This window comes from Cervus elaphus, chromosome 15 (assembly GCF_910594005.1).
Source record: "Cervus elaphus chromosome 15, mCerEla1.1, whole genome shotgun sequence".
Lineage (NCBI taxonomy): Eukaryota > Metazoa > Chordata > Mammalia > Artiodactyla > Cervidae > Cervus > Cervus elaphus.
The window spans coordinates 35,106,059-35,131,583 of NC_057829.1; the positions used below are offsets into that span (position 1 = coordinate 35,106,059).

General features: G+C 48.5%; 1 protein-coding gene across 2 annotated transcripts; it reads left to right on the forward strand.

Annotated features, from left to right (window-relative positions):
• The first annotated feature begins 3,680 nt into the window (after window positions 1-3,680).
• Window positions 3,681-21,636, forward strand: LOC122708941 (collectin-46-like). Of its 2 annotated transcripts, XM_043925797.1 has the most exons (10): window positions 3,681-3,763; window positions 4,537-4,653; window positions 4,840-4,928; window positions 11,929-12,130; window positions 16,583-16,699; window positions 16,968-17,075; window positions 17,397-17,504; window positions 17,859-17,975; window positions 18,594-18,677; window positions 21,071-21,636. In XM_043925797.1, exons 1-10 carry the CDS (start codon window positions 3,715-3,717, stop codon window positions 21,451-21,453), a joined length of 1,374 nt encoding a protein of 457 aa, XP_043781732.1. In that variant the 5' UTR covers window positions 3,681-3,714; the 3' UTR covers window positions 21,454-21,636. The 2 variants fall into 2 exon arrangements, with proteins under 2 accessions (XP_043781732.1, XP_043781733.1); XM_043925798.1 differs by lacking the exons at window positions 3,681-3,763; window positions 4,537-4,653; window positions 4,840-4,928 and adding an exon at window positions 10,625-10,644.
• Window positions 21,637-25,525: the final 3,889 nt, after the last annotated feature.

The following is a 25,525-nucleotide window of genomic DNA, read 5'->3' on the forward strand; positions in this document are numbered from 1 at the left end:
ATGGAGGGATCAACTGAGGTCTTTTATCTTCCTGGAGTTTGTGCTTTGATTGGAGAGGAAAGAAATGAACATTAAAGCTGAGAAGAATACATAACATCCCCAGGATTTGTAGGGTAAGAGACAAGTATCTGTCTGTCTTTTAGAAAGAAAGTAGCTTCCAACATGAATGGGCTGGGGCTTGAGAAGGCCACCTAGAAGTGATCTCAGAGGAGGGGTGGTATTCAAGGTGCCAGCTCTCTCTAGCTCCCCTAGGGGCCCTGAAATCAAAAGTATCCTTCCTCTACCCCCCTGCTCTCATGGCCTCCATGGTTTGTGCAAAGGATGGGCAACCTCTAATGCTCCCTTCTAAGGAGTGACTTGCTTCCAAGGTACCTGCTGCCCTCCCCAGCCTGGTGGGAGCCCAGGGGAGGCTCAGTCAGGGACCAGGTGTCTCTGCCTGAGCACAGTGCACCAGGGGGTCTGGGATGTGGAGCCCATCCTCCGGGCTCCCATTGCTTGCTTAGCGAGGATTGGAACTAAGAGCAGGACACAATGTCCAGCACAGAGGCTCTCACCACCCATCAACTACACCAGTCTCCCACCGCCTGCACATTCTTAGCCCAGGCAAGCCTGGTCCTTCTTATCCTGGGGGAATGGATTCCAGATCTGAAATGTCATCTCTCCTCTCCAGGTCTCTGAATCCTCTTCAGTCTTGAAGTCCTGTTTCCTATGAGTACATGTGTGTCCATGGTTTGGGGTGCTGGGATGGGATGAGGGACATCTCCTAAGCTGTTTTCTTCACTCATTACCTGTGCCTCTCAGTTAAAATTCAGTGACAAATTCCTTGCAGACCAGGCCCTGGTGCTGAAATTTACATCCTGCTCAGTGCCAGGCAGAAAGCTATGTTTACAGAGAGCTTCTCAGTGAACAGAGAAATGAAATGAGGAAATGAACAAATAAGTGAATGCACAAACTAGTAGTAACTGACAGATTCCTTTTGCTGTCTTTTTGCACATGAATGCTTTCCTCACAACAGTCAAAAGATGGAAACAACTCAAGTGTCTATCAACATTTATCCATGGTGAACGAATAAAGAAAATGTGTTATATTCATGCTATAAAACATTTCTCAGCCATAGAAAGGAATGAAGTACTGAGATGTGCTTCAAATTGGATGATCCTCAAGAATGTCACTGCTAGTTTAAAAAGGCAGACACAAAGGGTCATATATTGTATGTATTTATATAAAATATACAGAATAGGTAAGAGAGACAGGCAGCGGCCTAGAGATAGCCAGGGCCTTGGAGGAGGCAGGGAGGGAGTGGTAAATGGGTATGAGGTTTTCTTTGGGATTAATGAAACAGTCTTGAACTAAAGAGAAGTGGTAGTTGTACAATTATGTCAATGTTCTAAATGCTGCTGAATTGTATACTTTAAATGATTAATTATAGGAAATTCCTGGAGGTCCAGTGGTTAGGATTCGGTGTTCTCACTGCCAGGCCTCAGGTTCAATCCCTGACTGGGGAACTGAGATCCTGAAAGCTACATATCACAATAAAAATAAAAGATTATTTTTACATTATGTGAATTTCATCTCAATGAAAAAAGAAGAACCAAACTCACAGAATTGAGTGTATAATTCTTGAATCAATAGGCATTTCTCCCTTTAGTCATTGAAGGCAAACCTCTTATAATTTCCAACTTAGGCAACCTTCTTAAGGTACTGTGATTTTTTAAAATGTTTGGTCATTTTTCCAAAACAAATTAGTACGTGGTCAAAATACAAAGAGAAGAAAATTAAAATTGCCTGAAGTGTGCCCCTTAGAAAGAACAACTGTTAACACCTTTGTATATGCTGTTCTTGCGTTATTTACAGTATATATTAAATGTGCACATGCCTGACACATGCATGGACACATTGAAGAAACCGAATCATATTAATTAGAGTGTTTATAACTTACTTTATCACTTAATAATGCACAATAATTTCACCTATCTTCCATAATTTTAAAAGCATGTTACATAGTTTTTTCTCTTCTTTATATTAAAATAGAGCTGATCTATAATATATTAGATTCAGATGTATATCATAATGAATTCATATTTGCATATATTGTGAAATGATTGTCACAATGAGTCATCAACACACATAGTTACAATTTGTGTGTAATGAGAACTTTTAAGATCTGCTTGCTCAGCAATGTTCAAGCATGCAACCCAGAATTACTAAGTATAGTAACTCTGCTGTACATCATATTCCTAGGACTCAATTTTTTTTTAACTGGACACTTGTACCTTTTGACAAATTCTATCCATTCTGCTCACTTCTCAACCCCACCTTTAGCCACCACAGATCTGTTCTCTGTGTCTGTGAGTATGTTGTTTTTGTTCATTTGTTTACTTAGATTTCACATATAAGTGAGATCATATAGTACTGCCCTTCTCTGTGACTTATTCCACTAAGCTAGTGCCTTCAAGGTTCACCAATGTTGCTGCAAATAGCAAGATTCCATTCCCTTGTATGCCTGAATAATGTTCCATTGTATATGCACCCTGCATTTTCTACATCCATTCTTCCATCCACAGATACTTGGGCTCTAGGCTGTATCCATGTCTGGGCTACCATAAATGATGCTGCAATTAACTTGGGGGTACATATATCTTTTCAGGTTAGTGTTTTCATTTTCTTTAGTTAAATACTCAGAAGTGGAATTGATGGATTACATCGTAGCTTTATTTTTAACTTTCTGAGAAACCTCCATACTGTTCTCCATAGTGGCTGTACTGATTTACATCCCTGCTTCACAAAGTTTCCCTTTTCTCTACTTTCTCCAACACTTTTTATTTGCTGTCTGGTAGTAGCCATTCTGACAGTGAGGTGACAGCTCATTGTGCTTTTGATTTCTATTTCTCTGGTGCTAAGTGTCAGGTGTCATTTCTGACAAAAACTTTGGTTCTGGGAAGGGGGGAGGGCAGGGAGTCCATGGTCAAGGGTAAAAGCTGACAGACTTAACTACCATAAATACTGTGGCTTTGGGGCAGGGGCAGATGCATTGTATGCAAAGTCAGGTGGGTCTAGGTTTGGATCTGCCTCCAACTCTGCAAGCCTGTTTCTTCACCTGTAAAATGGAGATGTAGACACAGATTTCCTAGATCTCCACGGACCAGTCACCTGGAGGGGGAGTGTCTCCACCCTACAGAACCCTGAAAGAACATGAGAGCCCTGACTCTGCAGGTAGCTGGCTCTTTCTGGGCCAGGGTCAGCTTTATGTCCATCTCTTGCTGCCACAGGTTCACCAGGACCTGCAGGACGAGCAGGGAGGCCAGGACCAGCTGGCCCCATTGGGCCGAAAGGGGACAATGGCTCTGCTGGAGAACCTGGACCAAAGGGAGACCCTGGACCACCTGGTGAGCAGCTGGGTGTGGAATGCCGGTGTCTGCAGGTGGCGTGCTGCTGCTAGGACACGGCAGTGGGCATGCACAGATTCCACCCCAGGAAGAGGAAGAAGGTAATTCTCAAGGTGGCACGAGGTTATTTCAGAGATGGCTGGAGCTTCCTAGGGGCAACATCTTTAGGAGGAGGCTGCCTGTCTGATGTCTATTACAGCCCCATCTTTTATGCATTCCCACGTCCAAGGAGATTCAGTGTCACTAACGGGGCTGGTCCGTTTCCCCAGGGCCTCCAGGCATGCCTGGTCCAGCTGGGAGAGAGGGCCCCTCAGAGAGGCAGGGGAGCATGGGACCTCCGGGCACACCAGGCCCCAAAGGAGAGACTGGGCCCAAAGGTAGGAGGGTGGTGTGTGGTGGGTGAGGGAGGGAGACGGGTGGGGTGACATGGGTAGCCCTGGTGGGGACCATGGTATGTGCACAGTGCCTGGAAAAGCCTGGAATCTCTGCGCCTGGTCAGCCTGGCCTGGCCCTCTCCACCCACATTCCCACACTGACTGAATTTCCCCAGTGCCGTTCCCAGAGGAGACCAAGTGGTCAGGAGCAGTCTCCCAGGTCGCTCTCTCACCTGGAGCTGTGGGTGACAAGCTGCACTGCTAGGAAGTGGGACCTGCTGAGCACACTCTCAGCCGTGTTTCTCCAGTGTGTTCCCTCTGCAGGAGGACTGGGTGCCCCAGGCATGCAGGCTCCCCAGGCCCCGCAGGGCTCAAAGGAGAGAGAGGAGTCCCCAGTGAGCCTGGAGCCCCTGGAGGTGCTCGTGCGGCAAGTCAGCAATGGACACGGGGCTGGGCTCATATTCCCCTTGCCCACCCCCACCAGCCACCAGGTCAGAACTGGCATTCCAGGATGAGAGCCAGTGTTGGGTTCTAGGAACTGTCTCCAGGGAGAGGATGGTTTGAGCAGCAGGGTATGTCCGTATCCAGGGAAGGCTGGTTGTTGGGTTTTGGGACAGTCAGTGTATAGAGAGAATGCAAGGAGTGGTTGCAGGCACAGATGGACATTTGTACAGGGGGAGGGCATACTGCCGGGGATATGACAGTCCATGTACTGGGGGAGGTGAAAAGTGCTGGAAAGTGTGCCCAGAACTCACACAACTATTTTCTGATCCCAGGGCCTGTTGGAGCCATCGGTCCACAGGGACCTTCAGGTGCCATGGGCCCCCCAGGACTAAAAGGGGACAGAGGTGATCCTGGAGAAAAAGGAGCAAAGGGGGAGAGTGCATTTTCAGGTAAGAAAGCTCTGGGGGCTCTAGTGGGTGTAGAGGGGCCAGCAGGCCCTGTTCAGTCCAGCACCTCCTCTCATGCATCCCACGTCTTTATCCCTCCCCCAAGATGCGTCACCCTTCCCTGAGGCCTGGGCTCTGAGTGACCTCAGGCAGTGCTGGATCTGTCTTCACTTGGCCTCTCTCCCGCAGAAGTTAATACTCTGAGGCAGCGGATGACAAACTTAGAGGGAGAAGTAGCGTACAACGCCTCCGGAATACTGTCTCCCAGTATAGGAAAGGTGAGCTCCTGGACCTGACCCTGAGCTGGCACCGATGGTGGACCTCAGACTGAGTCTGGGCTTGGCTTGGACTTTGCTGGGCTGGGTCTAAATTGGACTTGCTGGGACCATGATTGGGTCTGGACCTAGACCTGGGGCAGGAGCGGGGCTAAGGACAGGGCCGGGACAGAGCCGTGCCCCACGTGCTCCAGGAGCTCAAGTAGACACACGGGACAAGGAGGAGGATGCGGTCCATGTCACCAGCTCAGCAGGCGTTCACCACAGCCTACCCTGGGCGGGTTCCTATGACAGACAAGGGGTCACCCAATGTGGGATGCATTTCTTCCCTCTGTGGGGCCAGGTGTACAAGTGCACAGAGAAGCAGCCGCACAGCCCAGGGCAGCAGAGAATCCAGGACTGATCCTGAGGGCAGCGGTGGGATGCTGCCTGTGGGGTTCAAGGACCTGATCTTGGTGTGTGGCCACCAAGTATCTCACCCTAAAAATGTTCTGAGTCTGGCAGGGGCAGTCTGCCTCCAGGATCTGGCCAGTGCTGCACTCTCCCTGCATCTGCTTAAGTATTTAAAGCAGAGATTATTCCCTAAGCCTGGATCCTAAACAGGCCGAGGTCTCCTGGAGCACACACCTGAGTTCCCTGTGCCTTTGGGACTCTCCACCAACTGCACCTTCTCCTTCTCTGCTTTCTCCGAAGTCAGCTTTGAATCCACATTATTCATGAAACCTCAGTGATTGAAAACAGAGTTTTCTGAAGGTGCCGGGTGTAAAAAGGTCTGATCTGGTGAGACATAGGGTTGGCTCCTATGGACTCAAGCCAACTAAGTATTGAAGTAGAGGGATGAGCATTTCCAGCAGTTCATGTCTTCCTCCTTGCACAATCATATCTGCACACCTATTTACTCCCTCATATGCAGACTGATACAAACAAAGCAGAACTTCGGCATATGCACTGGCCACACATGTGTTCCTAAAGACCACTCAGTCTACACCATCTACATACATGAACACACATGCACACCGATGCACACCCATCACCCAGATGAATGGGATGTAAACCAATCATGGCACATGAGCTTGCACTGACCTTGTCCAGGGCTGTCTGGGTGCCACCCTGACTATGTGGAAAATCTGGTCTCCAACTGCTTATTGAAGCTACTCAGAGGAAAAAGACAGTGGGTCAGGATGCTGCCTGGTTTTTGAACCAGTCCAGTGAGCCCTCTTAGCAGCCCTGAGGATTTCCATGAATGATCCTGGAAGCCAGAGTGGTATGGATGGGATGGCACAAAAAGAGATACTTAAACACCACATAGGGGATGTTGTTATATAGTGTACCTCTACCCTAGAAATAAGAAATTAGACTCTGAAAAGGGAAGTGACTTTCCCTTGCCACCTGGGCTGATATTGCCAGTGTGGGGATGAACACATGGCCTTCTGATGCCCAGACAGGGCCCTCTCCAAAGCTGATCCCACCCTGCCCTCCTGCCCCCACGCAGCGCTCTGAGATGGCATCATGCCCTGCTCAGTGGTGCAGGGAGGCTGACTAGCTGTAGCATCACCTGCAAGCATACGGAAGCCAACAATGGACTGCCCCCAGTGCAGAGGTCAGCACTTGGCTGCTCTCAGATGCACCCCTGCCCTCCCTTTCTCCTCACCCCTTCACACAGCACAGAAGTGCTCAGACAGCTCCACACGCCCAGTCATCATGCATGGGAGAGAGTGAGCTGCCTGTGTGGAGTTTTCCCCACTCTCAGGAGCTGCCCCGGGCTCTAAGTGTCATTTCCCTGCCACAGTCCTTCCTGTTTACACAGTAATTAAAGTCCCGGATTCTGGTGAACATCACGGGGAGGAAGAGAAAGTGCACATAGGAGCTTTAGTGTCACATCCAACAAGGTCTGATCCTCATCTACATCTTACAGTTGGGTGACTTTAGGCCTCTTGCATAAGCACGTGAGTTCCAGGGTCCTCACCTCGTACATGACGAGTGCTCAGGAGCTAAGTGCCTTGCTTTTTTCTACCTGGTGCCCTGGTCCCCTGGTGGGAGCCGGGGGCTCCAGTTGGATCACAAGGTCTAGGTTTTGCCACATCTCCAAACTGACTCTCCTTAATTCCCCTAGCGGCGCTCTTCCCATCTGGCCTGGCTGTCGGGGAGAAGATCTTCAAGACAGCAGGTGCTGAAAAATCATATTCAGATGCCCGGCAAGTCTGCAGAGAGGCTAGGGGACAGCTGGCCTCCCCGTGCTCTGAGGCTGAGAACGAGGCCGTGACACAGCTCGTCAGAGCCCAGAACAAGCACGCTTACCTGAGCATGAATGACAACACCACGGAGGGCAGTTTCACCTACCCCACAGGGGAGTCACTGGTCTATTCCAACTGGGCCAGCAGGGAGCCCAACAATAAGGCCAAAGACAGAGACCAGAGAACTGTCTTGAGATCTATTCTGATGGCAATTGGAATGACATAGAATGCAGTGAGTGCCACCGTTTATAGCAGATAGGAAATGGCAGCAATTTTTGACACTGGGGAGAAGTGTCAAATTGTCTCCCTATGATTTACTGGGGGAATTGATGTCAGTTGGTGTATCTGTTACCAGGGAAACCTGCAGCTAGGGCAGCAGCCAGCATGTAGGTGGTTACTAATTAAGCCCTATATTTAAGAGGACTGGATAGTCCTGTGAGTGGAGCAGGGGCTGGTCAAGCAGGGAAGTGTAGAAAGAGCAAGAGAACAGCCATCTTGAATGGGCTGACCATACAGTCCATCCTTACACAACCTGCATACCCCTTAATATTTTGGTCCACCCCTCTTCCACAATATTCCTGCCCTCAGGTATATAGAGGTGTACCACAAACAGATACCACAAATGCAACACAGACAACCACAGCTACTGAATACTGAGTCCAAAAGGTAGGCAACCTTTGGAGACAGGCATTTATCAGGTCAATTTTTCATGGAATTCCTGAGGACAACAGTAGCATATTGCTATAGACCCAGCCATCAGGTTCATTTTGGACTGAGGTCATCATTGTTGCTCTATCTGCAGACAGATCCCTCCACTCAGACTAGACATCAAATATAAGGTGTCTAACAGGCTCAATGCAGGGAAGATCATTTCCATTAAGCAAAATACGAGCAGTAACAGCACTGTGACATATTAACACCCTTGACTATGATTTTTGTCCTGGGCTGCAGTACCATTACGGAGAAAGCAATGGCACCCCACTCCAATACTCTTGCCTGGAAAATCCCATGGACAGAGGAGCCTGGTAGGCTGCAGTCCATGGGGTCACTAAGAGTGGGACACGACTGAGCATCTGCATTTTCAATTTTCACTTTTATGCACTGGAGAAGGAAATGGCAACCCACTCCAGTGTGCTTGCCTGGAGAATCCCAGGGATGGGGGAGCCTGGTGGGCTGCCATCTATGGGGTCGCACAGAGTTGAACACGACTGAAGCGACTTAGCAGCAGCAGCAGCAGCAGTACCGTTATGCTGTCCAACCTCTGTCCTCTTCAGCCAGTGTCAGACACTGGAGGGGGTGTAATAGAACACAAGGTTAATATAATGGTGCCTTTCTTTAGTAGGGGGCCTTGATTAATTTCTTAGTCTTCTTATCTGGGTCCAGATGAAATCCGTAAGTTCCTTTCTAGTCTTAATCCCCACAGGGCAGCAAACCCCAAACACCTGGGACTTTCCTGCCAGTTTTAGTCCCAGGGCCACTTACAGTATGCTCCCCTAGGGGTAGATCCTGTGGCAAGGGCAAAAGTGAGTTATTCTCCTGATCCTTAGCTGGCAATGATACTTGGGTGGTCAACAGTTGAACACCAGTGATATTGACTAGTTTGCCTCTGGGTTAACACGATGTAGATATGCCCTGTGCTGACTGCTCCTGGAATATTTAATGAGAAGTTCTGAGACTTAAGCTAGCCTCTTGGTTCACAGATTGAGACAGTGGGTTTCCTGTATCAGTTGTTACTTACTTAGTCCACTCATCCTTCTATTGGCCCAGCAGCAGTAGGGCTGTAGGACAGATGGAAACACCAGGGTATGGCATTTTTTCAGCTCATTCCTGAACTTCATGGCCACTAAAGCAGTGTTTTTTTTAATTGCTCAGCAACTTATGTAGGCCCACTGTAACAGCTTCGACTTAGTAAACAGCTTTACTGTTGTAAAGCATGTAGGCTGCATAGAGCATTGTTCCTTGACACTGTATCCCTGCTCTGCCCCCTCCCACATCTGGGACCAGAAGCCCAGAGGGTACTCTCTTTATTTTGCCATTGCCACAGGTCACAACCAAACCCTTCAGTGTAACTGACCATGGCCAATTCACAAGCCTGTCCCAGTTAGTGTCCCTAAAGCCTGTAATTGTTTAGGGGTGGGGGGGTGAGGGGTACGTTTGCATTTTGTAGAAAACAATAAAACCAGAAAGGCTCTCATGTTTTGCCAGTATCACAAGACCTCCCCAGGCAGTCAGGTGAAGCACAAGCCCAGGCTGCTACTTTTAAACTGGAAGAGCCTCTGAGGTTAACAGGATGTCACCAGCTTAATGGAAGAGAAATATATCTCTCACAGGACCCACATGCTAGGGGAATGACACCCTGGGATGATCCCCACAACTCTCCCTTCCCTGCCCTCATTCTCCAACATCTCGGCACTCAGGGATCACCTGCAGCCTTCTGGCTGACTCTCCAGTTGTTGGGCTGCACCCTGCAGGTGTGCACGGGTGTTGATGCCCAGCCTTGAGACCAAAGCAAGAGCTAGGAGACAGGGACAAAGATGTCCATGGCTTATTAGATAAGGAATCTACGTGTCCAGAAAAGAAGGGTCCTAGTGCAACAGCATACCATGTTAAGGAGACAGCAGGAAGGACATGGATGCAATTTTCACTGCTTGAGGGAGGAACCCACCAGTCTAACAGGAAGGTGATGTCACTTTGCTCATCAGTTACCAGGGAAACCAGTGTCTGGGGCAGGAAGTATGTAGGCAGTTACCAGTAAGCCCTGTAATGAAGAGAATTGGATAGTCATGTGAGTGAAGGAGGGTTGGGCAGGGGATGAACAGAGAGCATAGAAAGCCATCTTGAGGCAAGTGGAGAGTTGTCCTAGAGCTACAGCAGAAAGCAAAAGAGTGACCCCTGCCAGATGGCAGCTCCCACAGACACTGTCTCCCACAGGCTGTTGCCTCAGCACCCCTTCACCTGCCCCACTTCTGCTCAGATTGGCCAAGCAGCTCCCAGCTCTTTCCTAGTGTCTGAGGAGAAATGTTGAGATGAAGATGGAAGAGAAGTGGTCACAGCAGGTGGTGTTTCTTGGACTCTGCAGAGGCAGGCTGCTTTTGCAAGAGTTGTAGATCATTGTGCAACTTGCTGTTCTTCTCTGGACCTTGGATCCCTGGACGTCATGAAATACAGACCCTGATGCTGCCATTTTACTCACAAGGCTACAGTGGGGGTACCCATGAGATCCTGGGCTGAGGGTGCTCTTTGATCTCTAAGGTGGGTTTAGTCCTATCAATATTAGTGGCAGGTGTCCAGAGGTCGGGTGGACACCTGGGTTCAGCTGGGGGTGAAATTGAGTGAGTCAATAATAAGTAAATTACCCTACTTCCTGAAGAGAATTCTCAGGAAACTGGGGCTGAGGATCAAGTTACAGGGCAGGTATAAAGAGCCAGTGCTTACCCAGGAACTCTAACTTGCCTGGACGTTCTGGACCCTTACAGGAAGCAACTGTGAGTGTCTCTGTCCTTGCCTCTTAATTTGTTTCCAATGTCTGGTGAATATATCCCTGCCTATGTGGGTGGTTGAAGAAGGCAGGGTGTGTGTAGATCTTCCACTCTAGGAGGTTCAATGCTGGTGGTGGGAGAAAATGTGGGTAATAAGGGGTGCTCTTCACTCTACTCTCTTGGTTTGGTGGGAGATGTGTTTTCAGGACTGGGAGAGGGGGAGAGTTGGATGTGACATCCAACCAGATCTCTGATGCCATTGTCTGGAAGTCCCCAGGGTAAATGCAGTTCATCTTCCTCTTGGAAGGAGGCACTTCTCTGGTCAGGAAACCCCTTCCCTCCCATCAGCCTGCTTGGTAACCCTTGGTCCTTTGCACAGGTCCCTCAGGCTTTCTTCCAGGTCTCTGCAACTCCCATGATTCTTCTCCATACTGAAAACTTTACAGTTTCTCTCTGAGAAAGGAACGAAGCCCAACACTGGGAGTGACCCAAGTCCTGCACCCACCGTGATCTCACTTAGCTCCTGAGTCGCTTTCTGATGGTGACTGGAAGCTCTACTGGACATCGGCTTTCCTCCTCTGAAGCCAGCTTCCACCTGATGGCACCCATCTCTAACATCCTCTCTTCCATGAGGCCCCTGTCCAGGTCCTCTCAGGAGGTCTGGGCAGGACTCTAGGTGTGCCAGGAACTTTCCTGGTGGAGCCCAGGAATGACCAATCCTGGCAAATAAGCAGTCATGCGCCATTCTGTGCTCAGGACAGACCTTACCGAGCATTAGGACTCTGGCTTTTTTTTTCAGATAGCACTGCAGACTCCAGTACTATTCTGTGCAGAGCAGCAAGTGAGAGGAAACAAGCCAGCCTTGTAAGAGGTAAAGCTACCAACCTCCTGGTATAAAAAGGGATAAAGAGGCCAGAGAGGGAAGGGTCCCACCTGAGGGCCCTCAGAGAGTCCCTCCTGGTGTGACAATGGCCTCAGTGAGGAATTCTACATCCTGACCACAGTGCCCCAGGCAAGGATGACAAGCCCAAAAAGGGACGACACAGAGCATCTGAGAGTAGATCCATGCTGCTGGCAGACCAGCTCAGAGGTCCAGCTGGTTCACTCATGTCCTCCCTAGCCAGACCTTAACCTAACTTTCCCCAAACTGCTTTTGGAGCCCTACTATTCTTGGCCCCAGAGGATGGGAGCGAGATGGGGGAAGGGCTTCTCCTGACCTCCAGGAGCTGGGCCAGCCCTAGTCCTCGTCCTTGGACCAAGAGCACCCCCTCTTTCTGTTCCTCTGCCTAGGACATGCTTCTCCTCCCACCCTCCGTGCTGCTTCTGCTCACACAGCCCTGGAGATCCCTGGGAGCAGAAATGGAGATCTATTCCCGGAAAACACTGGCCAACGCCTGTACCCTGGTTGTGTGTAGCCCCCCAGAGGGTGGCTTGCCTGGTCGTGATGGACAAGATGGGAGAGAAGGTCCCCAGGGAGAGAAGGGGGATCCAGGTAGAGCTGGGACCATGTGCTTGCCCTGATGGGAAGGGGTGGGCACTGGAATAGTAACCAACCCCCAAACTCTGAATCTTCTGCTGTGGAAACCTTGAAGATGGTTTTCCCAACGGTGGAGGTTTCCGCCAGATCTTCAATCCACCTAAAACATGGCTTTACTGGTTGGCAAACACTGGCTTGCCCAAGCCCCCAGCTCCATAACCACCTGCCCTGATTCCTCCTCTAGGATCTTCTGACCCTTACCACTCCAAGAGTGTACAAACAGTGAGTGAATGACTGGTGTTTGGAGTCCCCTACTCCAGAACTCTGGAGAAGGCAATGACAACCCACCCCAGTGTTCTTGCCTGGAGAATCCCAGGGATGGCGGAGCCTGGTGGGCTTCCATCTATGGGGTCGCACAGAGTCGGACACAACTGAAGTGACTTAGCAGCGACAGCAGCGGCAGCAGCTCCAGAACTCTTTGGGCTCACCAAGTGGTGTTAGTGGTAAAAAATCTGCCTGCCAATGAAGGAGATGTAAGAGATGCAGTTTCGATTCCTGGGTCAGAAAAATCCCCTGGAGGAGGGCATAGCACCCTCTTCTGTATTCTTGTTTGGAGAATCCCATGGACAGAGGAGCCTGGCGGGCTCCAGGTTGCACACGACTGAAGTGACTTAGTACACTCACGTAGGAGACATAGGAGATTTGGGTTTGATCCCACAGTTGGGACAATCGCCTGGATAGAAAATGGCAACTCTATTATTGCCTGGAGAATATCATGGACAGAGGAATCTGTCAGGCTACAATCCACAAAGGGTCAGATGCGACTGAGCATGCATACTCCAAAGCTTAACTGTTGATCATTCTTATTAAATGTTGCCTCTGCAGAATGTTAAATATTTTTGAACTGATGACAGTGTTGTAAGTTTCTGTTTAATCATCTTTAGATGGGAATAATATTGACCTCACAGTGACAAAGAATTGAGCCAAGGCTTCATTTCTTTGTTGGGTCTTCAAGATCACGTTTTATTCTTCTGCTGTCCCAACCAGCTGAATTCTCCTGAGGTTTCCAAATGTATTGTTAAGGGAATTTTCTGGAAACACTGCCCCACAGGAGAAGATCTGGTTTTTACTGGCAAGAAGTGAGAACTTATGAACCAGCAACAAGGACGAGGGGACCACCATGGCCCTGGGCCAGGGCTATGGAGGGATCAACTGAGGTCTTTTATCTTCCTGGAGTTTGTGCTTTGATTGGAGAGGAAAGAAATATAAAGCTGAGAAGAATACATAACATCCCCAGGATTTGTAGGGTAAGAGACAAGTATCTGTCTGTCTTTTAGAAAGAAAGTAGCTTCCAACATGAATGGGCTGGGGCTTGAGAAGGCCACCTAGAAGTGATCTCAGAGGAGGGGTGGTATTCAAGGTGCCAGCTCTCTCTAGCTCCCCTAGGGGCCCTGAATTGAACAGTATCCCTTCCTCTACCCCCCTGCTCTCATGGCCTCCATGGTTTGTGCAAAGGATGGGCAACCTCTAATGCTCCCTTCTAAGGAGTGACTTGCTTCCAAGGTACCTGCTGCCCTCCCCAGCCTGGTGGGAGCCCAGGAGAGGCTCAGTCAGGGACCAGGTGTCTCTGCCTGAGCACAGTGCACCAGGGGGTCTGGGATGTGGAGCCCATCCTCCGGGCTCCCATTGCTTGCCTAGTGAGGATTGGAACTAAGAGCAGGACACAATGTCCAGCACAGAGGCTCTCACCACCCATCAACTACACCAGTCTCCCACCGCCTGCACATTCTTAGCCCAGGCAAGCCTGGTCCTTCTTATCCTGGGGGAATGGATTCCAGATCTGAAATGTCATCTCTCCTCTCCAGGTCTCTGAATCCTCTTCAGTCTTGAAGTCCTGTTTCCTATGAGTACATGTGTGTCCATGGTTTGGGGTGCTGGGATGGGATGAGGGACATCTCCTAAGCTGTTTTCTTCACTCATTACCTGTGCCTCTCAGTTAAAATTCAGTGACAAATTTCTTGCAGACCAGGCCCTGGTGCTGAAATTTACATCCTGCTCAGTGCCAGGCAGAAAGCTATGTTTACAGAAAGCTTCTCAGTGAACAGAGAAATGAAATGAGGAAATGAACAAATAAGTGAATGCACAAATTAGTAGTAACTGACAGATTCCTTTTGCTGTCTTTTTGCACATGAATGCTTTCCTCACAACAGTCAAAAGATGGAAACAACTCAAGTGTCTATCAACATTTATCCATGGTGAACGAATAAAGAAAATGTGTTATATTCATACTATAAAACATTTCTCAGCCATAGAAAGGAATGAAGTACTGAGATGTGCTTCAAATTGGATGATCCTCAAGAATGTCACTGCTAGTTTAAAAAGGCAGACACAAAGGGTCATATATTGTATGTATTTATATAAAATATACAGAATAGGTAAGAGAGACAGTTGGCGGCCTAGAGATAGCCAGGGCCTTGGAGGAGGCAGGGAGGGAGTGGTAAATGGGTATGAGGTTTTCTTTGGGATTAATGAAATAGTCTTGAACTAAAGAGAAGTGGTAGTTGTACAATTATGTCAATGTTCTAAATGCTGCTGAATTGTATACTTTAAATGATTAATTATAGGAAATTCCTGGAGGTCCAGTGGTTAGGATTCGGTGTTCTCACTGCCAGGCCTCAGGTTCAATCCCTGATTGGGGAACTGAGATCCTGAAAGCTACACATCACAGTAAAAATAAAAGATTATTTTTATATTATGTGAATTTCATCTCAATGAAAAAAGAAGAACCAAACTCACAGAATTGAATGTATAATTCTTGAATCAATAGGCAATTCTCCCTTTAGTCATTGAAGACAAACCTCTTATAATTTCAGACTTAGGCAGCCTTCTTAAGGTACTGTGATTCTTTGAAATGTTTGGTCATTTTTCCAAAACAAATTAGTATGTGGTCAAAATACAAAGAGAAGAAATTTAAAATTGCCTGAAGTGTGCCCCTTAGAAAGAACAACTGTTAACACCTTTGTATATGCTGTTCTTGCGTTATTTACAGTATATATTACATGTGCACATGCCTGATACATGCATGGACACATTGAAGAAACCGAATCATATTAATTAGAGTGTTTATAACTTACTTTATCACTTAATAATGCACAATAATTTCACCTATCTTCCATAATTTTAAAAGCATGTTACGTAGTTTTTTCTCTTCTTTATATTAAAATAGAGCTGATCTATAATATATTAAGATTCAGATGTATATCATAATGAATTCATATTTGCATATATTGTGAAATGATTGTCACAATGAGTCATCAACACACATAGTTACAATTTGTGTGTAATGAGAACTTTTAAGATCTGCTTGCTCAGCAATGTTCAAGCATGCAACCCAGAATTACTAAGTATAGTAACTCTGCTGTACATCGTCTTCCTAGGACTCAATTTTTTTTTAACTGCACACTTGTACCTTTTGACGAATTCTATCCATTCTGCTCACTTCTCAACCCCACCTTTAGCCACCACAGATCTGTTCTCTGTGTCTGTAAGTATGTTGTTTTTGTTCATTTGTTTATTTAGATTTCACATATAAGTGAGATCATATAGTACTGCCCTTCTCTGTGACTTATTCCACTAAGCTAGTGCCTTCAAGGTTCACCAATGCTGCTGCAAATAGCAAGATTCCATTCCCTTTTATGCCTGAATAATGTTCCATTGTATATGCACCCTGCATTTTCTACATCCATTCTTCCATCCACAGATACTTGGACTCTAGGCTTCATCCATGTCTGGGCTACCATAAATGATGCTGCAATTAACTTGGGGGTACATATATCTTTTCAGGTTAGTGTTTTCATTTTCTTTAGTTAAATACTCAGAAGTGGAATTGATGGATTACATCGTAGTTTTATTTTTAACTTTCTGAGAAACCTCCATACTGTTCTCCATAGTGGCTGTACCGATTTACATCCCTGCTTCACAAAGTTTCCCTTTTCTCCACTTTCTCCAACACTTTTTATTTGCTGTCTGGTAGTAGCCATTCTGACAGTGAGGTGACAGCTCATTGTGCTTTTGATTTCTATTTCTCTGGTGCTAAGTGTCAGGTGTCATTTCTGACAAAAACTTTGGTTTTGGGAAGGGGGGAGGGCAGGGAGTCCATGGTCAAGGGTAAAAGCTGACAGACTTAACTGCCATAAATACCGTGGCCTTGGGGCAGGGGCAGATGCATTGTATGCAAAGTCAGGTGGGTCTAGGTTTGGATCTGCCTCCAACTCTGCAAGCCTGTTTCTTCACCTGTAAAATGGAGATGTAGACACAGATTTCCTAGATCTCCACGGACCAGTCACCTGGAGGGGGAGTGTCTCCACCCTACAGAACCCAGAAAGAATGCCAGGGTCCTGACTCTGCAGGCAGCTGGCTCCTCCTGGGCCGGGGTCAGCTTTATGTCCATCTCTTCTTCTGCCAAAGGTTCACCAGGACCTGCAGGACGAGCAGGGAGGCCAGGACCAGCTGGCCCCATTGGGCCGAAAGGGGACAATGGCTCTGCTGGAGAACCCGGACCAAAGGGAGACCCTGGACCACCTGGTGAGCAGGTGGGCGTGGAATGCAGGTGTCTGCAGGTGGTGTGCTGCGTTAGGACACGGCAGTAGGCATGCACAGATTCCACTCCAGGAAGAGGAAGAAGGTCGTTCTCAAGGTGGCACGAGGTTATTTCAGAGATGGCTGGTGCTTCCTAGGGGCACCATTTTGAGGAGGAGGCTGCCTGTCTGACTTCTATTACAGCTCCATCTTTTAAGCACTTCTACCTCCAAGGAGATTCAGTGTCACTAACCAGGCTGGTCCTTTTCCCCAGGGCCTCCAGGCATGCCTGGTCCAGCTGGGAGAGAGGGCCCCTCAGGGAGGCAGGGGAGCATGGGACCTCCGGGCACACCAGGCCCCAAAGGAGAGACTGGGCCCAAAGGTAGGAGGGTGGTGTGTGGTGGGTGAGGGAGGGAGATGGGAGGGGTGACATGGGCAGCCCTGGTGGGGACCAAGGTACGTGCACAGTGTCTGGAAAAGCCTGGAACCTCCGCGCCTGGTCGGCCTTGCCGGGACTAAACCCTCAACTTTCCAACACTGACTGAATTTCCCGATATGGTTCCTGGAAGAGACCAAGTGGTCAGGAGCAGTCTCCCAGGTCGCTCTCTCACCTGGAGCTGTGGGTGACAAGCTGCACTGCTGAGGAAATGGTACCTGCTGAGCACACTCTCAGCCGTGCTTCTCCAATGTGTTCCTTCTGCAGGAGGAGTGGGTGCCCCAGGCATGCAGGGCTCCCCAGGCCCCACAGGTCTCAAAGGAGAGAGAGGTGCCCCCGGGGAGACTGGAGCCTCTGGACGTGCTGGGGCGGCAGGTGAGGAATGGACGTGGGGCTGGGCTCATGTTCCCCTGTGCCCATCCCCTCCAGCTACCAGGTCAGAGCTGGCATTCCAGGGAGAGGGCCAGCGTTGGGCTCTGGGCACTGTCTGTCTCCAGGGAGAGGGTGGTGATTAGCAGGGACTGTCTGTATCCAGGGAAGGCTGGTTGTTGGATTATGGGACACTCAGTGTATAGAGGGGATGTAAGAAGAGTTCCAGGCACAGAGGGACATTTGCATGTAGGAGGGTGTATGGCTGGGAGATACGAGTCTATGAATGGGGGTTGGGGGGACACAAAAATGCTAAAACATATGTTCAGCACTCACCCATTTCTATTTCTCTGATCCCAGGGCCTGCTGGAGCCATAGGTCCACAGGGGCCTTCAGGTGCCAGGGGCCCCCCAGGACTGAAGGGAGACAGAGGTACTCCTGGAGAAAGAGGAGCAAAGGGTGAGAGTGGGCTTACAGGTAAGGAAGACTGGGGGACCCCATTAGGGTGTGGGGCAGGGAGGAGGCCTTATTTAGCTCAGCTCTCCTCTCAGATATCCCATTTAGTTACAGATGGGGGTCAAAGCAGGAAAAGTTGACAGGGTGTATGGCAAGGTGGACTCTGGTCTTAGCCTCTATGACTTGCTGGAGGAGACCCTGAGCAGATTTTCTATCCGATTTCTATGACAAGCCAACCTCTCTCTCCAGTTCATCAGATAACCTTGAATATCAAATTACTCAGTGGATGGGAAATACTCAAGCTATGTCTATTCCTCTCCTACAACCATACCACCCCCTGCAATGCAAAAGGAAGTGCTATCAGATTCCTAGAATTTGGAATTAAAATGACATCTGGTTCACTGTCAGTGAGGTGCAGGGACCTGTTCAGGGGATACTGTTCACAAGAGAACTGCAGGAAATCCCGTGGAAGCAGAGGCCAGCTAGATCAACAGAAGAGGGCTTCCTAGGCCTCTGTTCCACCTCCTTACCCCACTCCCAAATTGCCTCTGCACCTGGACATCGTTCTCTTGAGGCCTGGGCTCTGAGTGACCCCAGGCTGTTCTAGATCTGTCTTCACTTGGCCTCTCCCTTCTGCAGAGGTCGATGCTGTCAGGCAGCAGGTGGCAGTCTTAGAGGGACACCTGCGACGCCTCCAAAATGCCTTCTCTCACTATAAGAAAGGTGAGTTCCTGGACCTGACCCTGAGCCAGGCCCTGATCATGGGGCTCAGACTTAGTCTGGGCTTGGCTTACAGTTCACTGGGCTTGGGTCTAAATTGGACTTGCTGGGACCATGATTGGGACTGAACTAGACCTGGAGTGGGAGCGGGGCTAAGGACAGGGCTGGGACAGAGCTGAGCCCCACATGCTCCAGGGGTTCAAGTAGATGCACAAGACAAGGAGGTGAATGCAGTCTGAGTCATCTGTTCAGCAGACCTTATCCAGGCCTACCCTGGTGGATTCCTATGACAGACAAACAGACACCCAACCCAGGATGCATTTCTTCCCTCTTTGGGCCAGGTGTGCAAATGCCCAGAGCAGAAGCCACACAGCCCAGGGCAGCAGAGAATCCAGACATGATCCTGAGAGTGGGGGTGGGATGCTGCCTGTGGGCTTCAAGGCTGCTGGGGACCTTTCGTTGGTGTGTGGCCATCAAGTATCTTACCCTAAAGATGTCCCTGGGTATGGAAGGAATAGGCTGCCTCCAGGCTCTGGCCAGTGCTGGACTCCCCCTGCACCTCTGGTGGTGTTGAAGCAGAGATTCTTCCCTAAGCCTGGATCCTAAGCAGGCAGAGACCTCTGGGAGCACACACCTGAGTGCCCTGTACCTTCGGGATGCTCCACCAACTGCCCCTCCTCCTTCTCTCCTCTCCCTGATGGCAGCTTTGAATGCACATCACTTATCAAACATTGTTGATCCAAAAAAGGAAGAGTTTTCTGTAGGAGTAGTGCATATAGGGACCTGATTGGGTGATACAGAGGGTTGGCCTCTAAGAACTCAAGCCGACTAAGTACTGAAATAGTGGGATTAGAATTTTTAGCAGTTTATGTCTTTCTTCTTGCACAGTCATATTTACATATCTATTTACTCTCTCATTCCCTGGTAGCTGAGCTGGTAAAGAATCTGCCTGCATTGCAGGAGACCTGGGTTTGATCTGGGTCAGGAAGATCCCTGGGAATGGAAATGGCAAACCACTCCAATTTCCTTTCCTGGAAAATCTCGTGGACAGAGGACCCTGGTGGGCTTCAGTCCATGGGGTCAAAAAGAGTTGGGCATGACTTAAAAACTAACGCTTCATGCAGACTGATATAAACAAAGTAGAATTTGAGCATATGTGCTGGCCACATGCGTGTACCTAAATACCATCAGTCAGTTCACACCACCTACATACTTGAGCACACATGCACACATATACACACCCATCCTGATGGACCATAAGTCAGCCCAGGTACCTTCAAATTGACACACGGATATATTCACGCATGCACACGCATACCACCCAAATGCTTGGGATGTAAACCAATCATGTCACATGAGCTTGCACTGACCTTGTCCAGGGCTGTCTGGGTACCATCCTGACTACTGGAAAATCTGGACTCCAACTGCTTGTTGAAGCTAATCAGAGGAAAAAGGCAGTGGGTCAGGGTGCAGCCTGGGTTCAGAACCAGTCCAGTGAGCCCCCTTAGGAGCCCTGAACGTTTCCATGCATGATCCTGGAAGTCAGAGGGGTATGAATGGGATGGAATCAAAAGAGATACTTGACATATCACATAGAGGATGCTGTTGTGCAGTGGACCTTTTCCTTAGAAATACGGGATTAAACTCTGAAAAGACAAGTGACTTTCCCTTGTCACCTGGACTGTCATTGCCAGGGTGGGGCAGAACACATGACTTTCTGAGGCCCAGACAGGGCTCTCTCCAAAGCTGATCCCACCCTGCCCTCCTGCCCCCACGCAGAGCTCTGAGATGCTGTTATCCCTTGCTCAGTAGTCCAGGGAGGCTGACTGGCTGTAGCATCACCTGCAAGCATATGGAAGCCAACACTGGACTCCCCCAATGCAGAGATCAGCACTTGGCTGCTCTCAGATGCACCCCTCTCCTCCCTTTCTTCTCACCCTTCACACAGCACAGAAGCGCTCAGACAGCTCCACACACCCGGTCATCATGTGCGGGTGAGAATCAGCTGCCTGTGTGGAGTTTTCTCCACTCTCAGGAGCTGCCCTGAGCTCTAAGTGTCATTTCCCTGCCACAGTCTTTCCTGTTTACACAGTAATTAAAGTCCCAGCTTCTGGTGAATATCACGGGGAGGAAAAGAAAGTGCATGTGGGAGATTTAGTGTCACATCCAACAAGGTCTGATCCTCATCTACATTTGACAGTTGGGTGACTTTAGGCCTCTTGCATAAGCACCTGAGTTCCAGGGTCCTCACCTCTTACATGACCAGTGCTCAGGAGCTAAGTGCCTCATTTTGTTCTACCTGGTGCCCTGGTACCCTGGTGGGAGCTGGGGACTCCAGTTGGATCACAAGGTCTAGGTGCTGCCACATTCCCAATCTGACTTTCTTCTTTCCCTAGCGGTGCTCTTCCCATCTGGCCTGGCTGTCGGGGAGAAGATCTTCAAGACAGCAGGTGCTGTAAAATCATATTCAGATGCCCAGCAAGTCTGCAGAGAGGCTAGGGGACAGCTGGCCTCCCCACGCTCTGCAGCTGAGAACGAGGCTGTGACACAGCTGGTCAGAGCCCAGAACAAGCAAGCTTACCTCAGCATGAGTGACATCTCCACGGAGGGCAGGTTCACCTACCCCACAGGGGAGTCACTGGTCTATTCCAACTGGGCCAGCGGGGAGCCCAACAACAGCAATGACGGACAACCAGAGAACTGTGTGGAGATCTATCCTGAGGGCAAGTGGAATGACGTACCCTGCAGTAAGAAACTCCTCGTGATCTGCGAGTTTTGAGGCTCCCCCCACCCCAGCTCCAGCCCATGGAGGAAGGGGGCAGTGCCCAGAGCTGTGAGCTGCCATCATCCCAATAAAAAGGTGACACTCTGCTGCTCACGGCTTCCCCACTGAGCCATGGGATGAGGCCACAAGGCAGGCCTCCTATGGAACTCCTCCCTCAGAATAAAGTTTGCAACTGGCTTCACATCTGGAAGATTTGTCACACAAAAGGGGGGCAGCCTGCTGACTCACAGGCAAGGGCTAAAAGGAGGTCTCCAAGATGGCCCTGTTGTAAAATCCAGTGTCTCCTCCTTAAGAAGAGAGGTGTCCAGCCCTCCACCTCTGCCAAACATGGAACCCATTTGACCCCACTGGTCACTGCCTCCTCCTTGCCTTTTATCTCCTGCCTTCAATCTTCTTATCCTTCAGGCTTTTTCTCTCACCTCTCCTCCTCTCCTGACACTCCATAGAGGGGACCAGGAGCCTCAGCTCTGGCTCCCTTCCCTCCTTGCACTCACTCTAGGCTTGTGCTCATTCTCTCCCATGGTTTCAAATTCCTTCTATTGAGGCCTCCCCCAGGTAGAGCCCTGTCAGGACCTCTCTCCAAACCCCAGAGTCCTCTAACCAAGGCAAGCTGCAGCCCTGCGGCTTGGAGGTCATCGTGGCTGCTTCTTGCTGGCAAGGAAGCACCAACTTCTCTGGCCATATTGAGTGGGTTTGTACCCAGTAGACTCCCCTCACCCTTGACCACCCAGGATCTCTTTCTTCCCATGACAGTGTGACTCTGGATGCCTCATCAGAGAATGTACCATCTGCACAGTCCTAATCCCTTCTGAAGTTTCAGGCAGAGAGGGTGTCCAGTCATGTTCAGATTCATCCCCCAACCTCTTCCTGACTTGAAGTTCAAGGGATGTTTGTCTCCCCTCTGCCTCAGAGATAATTTAGGCAAACCCTTCTCATTTTACATTCATGGAATCCAAGATACAGAGAGGAAGGGAACCTGCACTTCATGAGGTAGGAGATAGTATGCCTCTGGGCTGGACACCTGGTGTTTGTCAAATCGAGTAATACTGAAGCTTTGTTCACACCCAGACATTCCAAGGACAAAGCTAGTGGCAAAAGCTGAGCTCTGCTATAGCAAATAGATAAGGAGCCCACTCCTGAGTTCAACAGACTTCCCTGTCTACACATGCACAGGAAGGCTTCTTGGGGCTCAAAAAGGGAGGGGGGCCCCACCCCATGATAAGTGTGGACATGCACCATAGACATCTGTGGTGGGATGTATCTTAGAAAACAGTTTCACATGCATCTTCTGAGGGTCCATGGACCAGTCAGGTGTGAAGAAATTAACAAGATATTTGGCCAAAGGTAAACAATGATCTGGAAGGACTGTCCTATATAAGTTAATTTATGTCACATCTTTACTGCTCTCCCCCTCATTCAGGACTCTGCACTTTACCACGGGTGTAAGTCTCTGTTTAACTCTGACTTAAGGCACTTCTCCTCATTAGAGAGAATGCCCATACCTCTCTCTGGGCCCATTACTGCTTTGCTTCTGTCTTAAATAAACAATCTTCTTCTCTGTATACTCTGCCATACAGTGTGCTGTGTCTCTAATAAACTTTGTACCTATTTATAGTTTTTGCCTCCTTGAAACATTCTTGCTTTCAAATGGGGGAAAGAGCCAGAGTCACTTTGCTTCTAGTCTCTAGTTCCTGGTGATGTGTTGACTAGGATTCCTGGGGTTTCATCCAGTCTACCCAGGTTCCATCCTTGGGCAGAGAACAAAGATATCTCTCCAGGAGTGCTCACTCCTCTCCCTCCGAGATCAGGAGCACTCACTCAGGTAAAAGGCTATATGACCCCAGAACTTACATTTTCGGCTTGTAAGTTTTTGACCATAGGCCTCTGTATATTTACTTGATTTTATTGACACACTACTGCAAAGAGTGACAGTAGAGCTAGTCAAAGCCCTAAAGGATAATGCCATCAGGGTGCTGCATTCAAAATGTTAGCAAATCCAGAAGACCCAGCAATAGCCACAGAACTGGAAAAAGTCAATCCTCACCCCAGTTCCCAAGAAAAGTAGCAGTAAAGAATGTACTAACTGTTAGACAATTGCACTCATCCCCCACACTAATAAGATCATGGTCAAAATTTTGCATGCCAGAGACAAGTGCTCAGGCCTGGTGCACTGGGAAGACCTAGAGGGATCTGGTAGAGAGGGAGGTGGGAGGGGGATTGGGATGGGGAGTACATGTAAATCCATGGCTGATTCATGTTAATGTATGACAAAAACCACTACAATAGTGTAAAGTAATTAGCCTCCAACTAATAAAAATAAATGAAAGAATTTCAATTAAAAAAAATTTTTTTTGCATGTCAGCCTTTAGCATTGTGTGAACCGAGAACTTCCAGATGTCCCAGCTGGGTTTAGAAACGGAAGAGGAACCAGAGACCATATTGCCAGCTTTCGCTGGGTCATAGAGAAAGCATGGGAATTCCAGAAAGACATCTATCTCTATTTTATTGACTATGCTAAAGCCTTTGACTTTGTGGATTATAACAAACTGTGCAAAGCTCTTAACAAGATAAGCATACCAGACCATCTTATCTGTTTCCTGAGAAACCTGTATGTGTGTCAAGAAGCAACAGTCAGAACCCTGTGTGGAACAACTGATTGGCTCAAGATTGAGTAAGGAGTACAACAGGGCGAACTGCTCTTCCCCTATTTATTTAACCTACACACTGAGCACACCATGAGAAATGTCAGGCTGGATGAGTTACTAGCTGGAATCAAGATAGGTTGGAAAAACATCACTACCTCAGATATGTGGATGATACCACTCTATGGGTAAAAAACAAAGAGGAACTAAAGAGCCTCTTGATGAAAGTGAAGGAAGAAGGTGAAAGAGACAGCCTGAAACTAAATATTAAAAAACAAAAAACAACTAAAATCATGGCATCCAGTCACATTACTTCATGGCAAATAGAATCGGAAAGGTGGAAGTAGTGATAGATTTCCTCTTCTTGGGCTCTAAGATCACTGCAGATGATGACTGCAGCCGTGAAATTAGAAGATGACGTCTTCCTGGCAGGAAAGCTATGACAAACCCAGACAGTGTGCTGAAAAGCAGAAACATTACTCTGTCAACAAGGTCCATACAGTCAAGGCTATGGTTGTTCCAGTGGTCATGAACAGTTGCGAAAGCTGGACCATAAAGAAGCAAAATGCCAAAGAATTGATGCCTTCAAACTGTGGTGCTAGAGAAGACTCCTGAAAGTCGCTTGGACAGCAAGGAGACCAAGCCAGTCAATCCTAAGGGAAATCAACTCTGAATACTCATTGGAAGGACTGATGATGAAGCTCCAGTAGTTTGGTCATCTGATGCAAATGGCCAACTCTATGGAAAAGTCTCTTATGCTGGGAAAGATTGAGGGCAGATGGAGATAAGGACGTCAGAGGATGAGATGGTTGGATGGCATCACTGAGGCAATGGACTTGAACTTGAACAAATTTGGGGAGATGGTGAGGGACAGGGAGGCCTGGTGTGCCATAGGCCATGGGGCTACAAAGAGTCAGACCCAAGTGGGTGACTGAACACATCGCAAAGAAAAAAATTTTTTTCATTTATTTTTATTAGTTGGAGGCTAAATACTTTAAAGTATTATAGTGGTTTTTGCCATACATTGACATGAATCAGCCATGGATTTGCATGTGTTCCCCATCCTGAACCCCCCTCCCACCTTCCTCCCCATCCCATCCCTCTGGGTCATCCCAGTGCGCCAGCCCCGAGCACTTGTCTCATTCATACAACCTGGACTGGCGATCTGTTTCACACTTGATAATATACATGTTTCAATGCTATTATCTCAGGTCACCCCACCCTTGCCTTCTCCCATAGAGTACAAAAGTCTGTTCTATACATCTGTGTCTCTTTTTCTGTCTTGCATATAGGGTTATCGTTACCATTTTTCTAAATTCCATATATAGGCATTAGTATACTGTATTGGTGTTTATCTTTCTGTTTTACTTCACTCTGTATAATGGGCTCCAGTTTCATCCATCTCATTAGAACTCATTGGAAGG

Coding starts and splice junctions, on each gene's coding strand:
- LOC122708941 (XM_043925797.1), top strand. CDS start 3,715: ATGGGACCTCCGGGCACACCAGGCCCCAAAGGAGAGACTGGGCCCAAA. Junction 17,505..17,858: donor TGGACGTGCTGGGGCGGCAG/GTGAGGAATGGA, acceptor CTCTGATCCCAG/GGCCTGCTGGAGCCATAGGT. Junction 18,678..21,070: donor CTTCTCTCACTATAAGAAAG/GTGAGTTCCTGG, acceptor TTCTTTCCCTAG/CGGTGCTCTTCCCATCTGGC.